Raw genomic sequence first — 6,986 nt, forward strand, 5'->3', positions numbered from 1 at the left:
GTCAATTTAAGTGGCTTTAGTGGCTCCAGGCTGGCCTGGGCGCTGCTTGCTGCAGGTTCTCTCAGAGCAAATGAGGGGGGTTGTCCAAAAATAGGCCAATGCAGCACACATTTGAGGCTCTTTCCTACCCTCTAGCGATGAAATGAAGGTATTTAACAGCCCAGGCAAGGAGTCCCTGGGGAGGAAGGCTTTGAGCAAGCTGCAGCCTTGGGCTGAGCTGGAGCCGGGGAAAATAAAGCCCAAAATCAAGCTAATAAAGGAGAGAGCTTTTGCATGGGTGGGGGTTGGGGGGGATCAGCTCGGTTTATAGCACCAAAAAGGTGATGTTTTCTTTTTTTTTGGAAGCCAAACACTCTAAGTGGTCCTTATGCATCCCAGCATCGGGCCCTTCCCGCAGCCCCCGAGCGCAACCACCCTCCGAGCGAACCCTTCCCTGTGCTATCAACCCCTTGCCGGGACCGTTTTCCACAAACTGAGCCCCTCTTGACTAATCCTGGCAATGCAAAATAGCATTATTTCTTCCCCCCCCACCCCCTGGTCTGCAAGGGGAAGAATGAAAAAACAGGAGGAAAAAGAAAAAAGGAGATTTATCACCATTTTAGCAGCCAGCACATCTCGCTGGCATGAAGAACATCCTGCTCCCTGTTTTTTGGGGTGTTCCACCCAAAAGCCTGTCTGAAAGCATGCATGGGGGTGCCCTCACCGTTGCTCCTGGGGTAGGCGGCCACGGTCCCATCCTGCAACCCCGCAAACAGGTACTCGGGGCTGTGCTTCAAGCAGAGGACGGGTTGCATGCCTGGGCTTTTGCAGGTCAGCAAGCACTGCGTCCCCATGTCCACGCTGCCGTAGATGGCGATGCTGGGGAGGGAACGGGGAGGGGGGGAAATGCAGGAGGAGATCGTGCCCGTCCTCAAGGTTCTGGGCTGGCAATTGCACCAAAGGACAGGCGTAGGAGATGCGAGCTCACCTGCCATCCCGCAACCCCAGGCACACGGTGGGATGCGGGGATGTGGGGGGCTGTTCGGTGGTCAGTTGGGGTTCCTGGGTACCCAGTGGTTCCCCCTCGCCCGCCTCGGGGATGTACTCCATGCACAGCACCGGTGAAGCCACCGGGAAGGACTTCACTGTCCGTGGCATGGCACGGTTGAGGGAGAAAATCTCCACCTGCCCCCCTGCACCTTCTTGGCCCCCTCCAACCTGCAGGGACCAGAAAATGGGTGTTAGCACCTGCCACGAGCACTGGGGAGGGGGTTTGCAGTCAACGGGACCCAAGTCCAGTGGGTTTTGCCCCATCTGGGGGTTTGTTTTGCTCACCCAGAGGTAGCCCTGCGGCAGCGAGGTGCTGATGGCAGAGAAGCCCAGCAGCGAGGACTGCACGGGGTTGTGCACTGCAGCGCCAAGCTGCGGGAAAAAACAGGGTATGGGGGGGGCCGTAACACCCCCAAATTACCCAACACATGCAGGGTATCAGTGCACACCCCAAAATTCAGGATCCAACCAAAGCCCAGCTTGTATTTTCAATTTTCCAGGGTGGATTGCAGCAATTTTTGCCTTTGCAACCAGCTTGGCCAGCCCATCCAGCCCATTCCACCGTGGGATTTCTGTCTTTATTCCCCAAAAGAGATGGAAGTAAAGGGGAAGGAGGTACTGGGGGGGGGTGGAGAAGAGGTTGGCCATGGCTCTTACCTGCAGATCGAGGGCCTTGGAGGAGAAGGCGGGCATGTGGCAGGAGAGTATGGGGCACCAGAAAGGAGCTTTGCTCTTCTTGTCTTCATCGGGACAGAGCCAGCCCGGCTGGTTCTCCTCCCCTGCAGCAGGCAGAGGAGATCGAGGATGGCCGAGACACCCCCCAGCATCTCTCCCTGTCCCAATGGCACTCCAAAAGTAGGAATTTGGAGCGCAGAGCTCTCATCTCCAACCCCAAACCACCATCATCTGTGGACCTGGGGCACATCTCACCCCTTTCCTCCAAACCAACGCACCGCACCGCAGCATGCAGCAAAAAAGTCCCCAAACCCAAATAATTATATCTATAAAGGGGGAAAAACCCCCACCCTAATGTGTTTCTTCACGTTAGACTTCAACGTGTTTCATTTCTCACTTTTGGACACAGGAATAGCCCCCAAGCTTCCCGGATTAAAAAAAAAAAAAAAAAAAAAAAAAAAAAAAAAACTAAAACCCAGCAACAAACAACAAACCCACATAAACTGTTAAAAACAAGAGAATCAAAAAAATCCTTCCAGCCCAGGGGGATCCAAGCACTTAAGTAGGATTTCAAATTACTTTTTTTTCTTTCTTCCATTAAACAACTTTTTCTTTTTTTTCCTGCAGCAGCCGGTGGAGTTAAATAGTAATAGGGGTAGGGAAGCGGCAGTGGGGGGGCTCCTCCCTTGCTTATCCATCCCATTTCATGGAACACGGGTTGGCCCCGACACCATCGGCACGAGAGCCAACGGAAATCCACCACCACACAGTACCATCCCAGAGATGCCACCCAAGAGCAGCAAAACACAAAGCATTTTGAGCCAGAATTAGCCATTCCCATCATTTTCAGCATGCAAATCCCCAAAATGTTCTCCATCACCTTGCTCCGAATTTTCTCCCCTGCCCCATTTCGTGTCAGGATGCTTGGGGCAATGCAAATTCCCCCTTTCTGCTCCCAAATTTGGCTTTTCAAAGCAAGGGCGATGGCAAGCAACACGCTGCGGGGCTACTCACGCAGTCCTATCTTGGCCAAGTGCAGGCGGTTCACCCAGGAGATCTTGCTCAGGGGGTTTGGAGTGATGAAGACCACCATGACGCTGATGGGGCGGCCAGACCTGCGCAGGGAAAGCATCACCAGGTTGGTCTTCAGCCTCCACCTCCTCCTCGCCAGGGTGGGAAGAGCCCACCCATGATCTGCAAACTCACTTGTCTGGCTTCCCGGGCAGCAGGAGTCGGAGGCGGCACTTGTTGGCGGAGTGGATCTCTTCCTCCTTCACTTTCATCATCCTCTGCAGGGCCAAGCACCAGTCCTGGGCAACCGTCATGTTCAGGTTCTGGGAGAAAAGTCATAAATCATAGAAGTGCCTCCAAAACAAGGCTGAATCATCCCCAAATTTCATCCATGGGGCTCAGGAGGACAGGGTGTCCAGTGGTCCCCGAGGAACCGCACAGTTACTGCAAAGCACTGAAGCTTGGTTCTACCCAAACCACGAGTCTGAGTAGATACCTGGTAGGTGCCATGCAAGGTGCTGATGAGAAGGGTGATCTGCTCCACCACCGCCAGGTCCTTCTGCAGGTCCTGCAGCTCCTGGAAGAGCCGCGGTGGCCCCAGGTAGACTTTATCTTAGGTGGAGAAATGGAGAAACGAGGTCCATGGAGGATGCTCTGTCCCATCCCACCTACACCAGCCCAACACCGGATCAAGGGGTGGGTGCTCACTGTGCGAAGCCTGTCCGGCCGGCACGTGCTTCTTGGCGCCGGCATTGTGGATGACGACGTTGTCCTTGTCGTAGGCACCGCTCTCCTGTCCCACCTCCACCACCTGTACCTGCGGGAGGGCCGTGCTCCACTTCAGCACGTATTTGGGACCCAGGGGCACCAGGCTGCTAATTTCCAGCTGGCCTCTGCCGAGGGAGGATGCAAAAAATACAGGTAAATAAATCAGCAGGCACCGCAGCTTGCCCTGCAAGCCCTTGCAAAATGCACGTTGCAAGCCCAGTCCCATTTAGCAACCCCACACCGTGCACCGGTGCATGCCTGCACCCCCAAACATGGGGCACGCAACCACAGCAGACCACGCTCGGCACCTACCCTGGGTTCACCGGCCTGGAAGAGGGGAAAAAAAGATTAATAAAGAGGTGTTACGGGGAGCTCAAGGAGGTTTTTTTTTTAATCTTTACAGCATCAACCTCCACCAAGCCCTGAGGTCCCAGCAGCCTCCCAGACCCTGCACTGACTCCAGAACCCCCCAGCACCAGGAGATGGCAGCTTTGTATGGAGGCATGCCAAAAGTGGGGGCAAAGCAACCCCAAACCAGTGGGCTTCCCCCTCTGAAACAAGGGGTGGTTTTAAAAGCCTTTGGGGTAGGTCTGGGAAGTTGAGGTGGGGAAGGTCGCTCCGTCGACACTTTGCAAAGTGATTTTGGGGTCTGGGGCCACCGACACATACTTGAAGTTGATGTTGGCGCAGACCAGCATGTCGTTGAGGAGGAAAACCTTCCGTTCCTTCGACTTGATGAGCTGCCCCCGGTCGCCATACACCGTCTCCGTCAGCGTCTCGCAGAGCAGGAGCTGCCGCTGCCCCGAGCTCAGCAGCTGCGGAAGAGATGGAGCAGGCGGGGAGGGAAAGCTCAGCCTGGGGGCTCTTGCAAACCCCCTGCCCCCAAATTTGGGTTGCTCTTCCCTTATTGCAAGGATTTGTCTCCAGCCCGGAGCATGCACAGCCCCAAGCTCTGCAGAAACGGCCGTGCAACAGGCTCCGAGGCTGCACGATGCACCCTGCATGTCCAACCACCAAGACATCAGAGTCCTGAAGGACCAACATGGCCCTTTTGCAACCCCTTTTGGGTCTCTCTTCATCCCCCAGCCCTAAATCCTGATCCCAGGGCTGAGGTGGTGGGTGCCCTGCTGCAGTTTTTGCCACCACGGCTGTCCCCAGCCCAGGATGTGTTGCAAGCGCTTCATTTAGGGCTTTGGGTTGTTTGGTTTTTTTACCACCACTGATTGCAAAATCACGCGGCTGAGGCAGCAGCTCATCCTTGCTTTTCCCTTGAGGGGAATTTCCCCATGCCAGCCTCGAGATTTACTTTTGCTCGACACCCTTTCAGAGACAACAGGGATCTTGGCTTCCCGAAACCTCCGACACAGAGAGCAAGGTGGAAGCTTCAAAGCTCAACCACCAGCTCCCAAAATCCACCCATCACAAGGATGAGGAGGTGAGGCTGAAGGACCCACCTTGTTGAGGCTGCTGCGGTCACTGATGCTCTTGCTGAGCTGCTGGATTTCGGCTACTTGGTCGGCCAAGCGCTTCTGCTCATTGAGCTTCTCCGCCAACGTCTCCAGCTCGGTGAGGGCCAGCTGGAGGGACAGGCGGTCCGCATGGCCCTTGGGGGTGTTTTTCAGCATGTCCTGGGGTGGGGGAAAGGATGGGGGACAAAAACCACCCCAGAAAAATCAGTTCCATTGGGGATGCTACAATTGGAAGCGCTTTCAAGCGCCTTCGAAATCAAAGCTTGGAATGGGATCCTTGGGAAAGTCCCCAAAGCTGCAGCCAAAGCTGCCAACCCAAAACCATGTCACGTCCCTTGCTAAACCCTTTCCTGCAGCACCCAGGCTGCAACAAATAGGGTGCAAAGCAAGGTGGGTGCTGGTACCCCTCGCCGGTACCTGCAGGAGCAGGATGAACTGGGGGAACCTCTGGATGGGCTTCACCATCAGCCCGTAGAGCGTGACCCGGTCAGCACTGGCCATCTGCCTCTTCTACAGGGGGTGGAGGGGAAAAAGGAAAAAAAGAGGAGTTTGCACCCATACTGGTGTCCAGCAGCACCATGCGCCCGTGTCTGGGTCCTGCTGACCTTGAGGAAGTCGAGGAAGGCAGGTTTGGTGAGACAGGCCTTCTTGATGAGGGACATGGCAGTGGTGAAGTTGTTGACGTAGTCGCTGTAGACATCCAGCACCATCGACTTGGAGAACTGGGGAGAGGACGGGAGAAGAGCCACGATGGCACGGGGCTCCCCCAAAAAGAGGGGGGTGGCAAAGCATGTGTATTTTTGGAGTGATGCTGAGGATGCTGGTGGTACCCCAGGGTTGGGGCTGCATCACTTAAATCCTCCCAGCAACCCCCCTGCTATCATTGAGGTGGTCCAGGGAGAGGTTTGGCAGCAGTCCCCCCAACTTTTCCTCCTACCGAGGCCACGAAGAGGTCCCCAATCTTCTCCGCTGAGTCCCACTCGGCCACACGGGAGGCAAGGGCGATCTGGAACATGGAGTGGCACTGCAGGATCTCCTTCAGACGAAAAAACACCACCTGGCACTTCCTAGCGCTCAGCACCTTCGGCTCCATCTCCATCAGCGGGTTCCTGTAATCCTGCAGGAGATGTCGGTGCATCAGCATCCCCGCATCCCTGTGCCCCCCCGGCCAGGACCCCCCCTCAAAAGGGGGTCCCCCACCTGCAGGATGCGTTTCAGGGAGTCCACGTAGCTCCGCTCGCTCTGCACAATGGAGCCCAGGATGTGCCGCCGCACCACCTGCAACGATGCCGGGGCTCAGTCCTCGTCCCCCTTCACCCCCAAAAAATGGGATTGGGGGGGCAACGCGGGCACAGCGGGCTGCAGAAGCGCTGACGCGGCGGCACCGCGTTCTGCTGACTCGCCCTTTCCCTGGTTGCTCAATCACGGGACCAAAGGGAAGCTGTGCCCCCCTCCAAATCCTCCTGAACCCCCAACCCGTCCCATGCCGACCTGCTGCGGGCTCAGCCCCTCGGGCATGGGGCCCAGCTCCGGCGGCGGGTGCTTCATGTCAGAGACCGTGACCTCCAGGAAACCCGTGTCCTCCTCCTCCGAGTCCCCTGCAGGGGGGGGAAAAAAAAAACCACAACCAAATACCAAAACACCCCAATTTTAGACTTTTTTTGGTCTAAAGAAGAGCCCGCAGCCCCCTCCGCCGCTTGGCTGGGATGCTGCAGGGGCTGCATTTGGGTTTGGAGATGGGCCCCAGCGTCCTCCCAGCATCGCGTGTCTGTCCCCAAGCTCCGGCCGCTGTCACCGGACACCAGCATGAGTCAGGCTGCGAGCAGGGACCCAGCCAGGTCCCCACGGGAGGGGACAGAGGGGGCTCCTGTCCCCAAAAAGCCACCCCGCTCAGGGGAACAGCCACCCCCTGGTCTTGCTCCAAGGGTGGGTGCAAGCAGGGAAAATGGAGGGGGGAAAAGAGCCAAAAGCAGCGCGCAGAAGAAAATGGGGAAGGCAAGAGGCAAGCGCCCGCTGCGCGGCACAGCAATCCCT

General features: G+C 56.6%; 1 protein-coding gene across 1 annotated transcript in view; it reads right to left on the reverse strand.

The window, feature by feature from the left end:
• ARHGEF10L (Rho guanine nucleotide exchange factor 10 like) overlaps positions 1-6,986 on the reverse strand; it is a 17,809-nt gene that overhangs the window by 5,842 nt on the left and 4,981 nt on the right. Inside the window, 16 exon segments of the mRNA XM_035901869.1 lie at positions 532-539; positions 704-858; positions 968-1,197; positions 1,315-1,401; positions 1,687-1,808; positions 2,719-2,819; positions 2,911-3,038; positions 3,212-3,327; positions 3,424-3,608; positions 4,153-4,298; positions 4,938-5,111; positions 5,370-5,462; positions 5,558-5,674; positions 5,890-6,069; positions 6,153-6,230; positions 6,444-6,550. Of these exon segments, the coding sequence (XP_035757762.1) occupies positions 532-539; positions 704-858; positions 968-1,197; positions 1,315-1,401; positions 1,687-1,808; positions 2,719-2,819; positions 2,911-3,038; positions 3,212-3,327; positions 3,424-3,608; positions 4,153-4,298; positions 4,938-5,111; positions 5,370-5,462; positions 5,558-5,674; positions 5,890-6,069; positions 6,153-6,230; positions 6,444-6,550 (2,027 nt within the window).

This window comes from Egretta garzetta, unplaced genomic scaffold, assembly GCF_000687185.1.
Source record: "Egretta garzetta isolate BGI_Z169 unplaced genomic scaffold, ASM68718v1 scaffold69, whole genome shotgun sequence".
In the NCBI taxonomy this organism is placed as follows: Eukaryota; Metazoa; Chordata; class Aves; order Pelecaniformes; family Ardeidae; genus Egretta; species Egretta garzetta.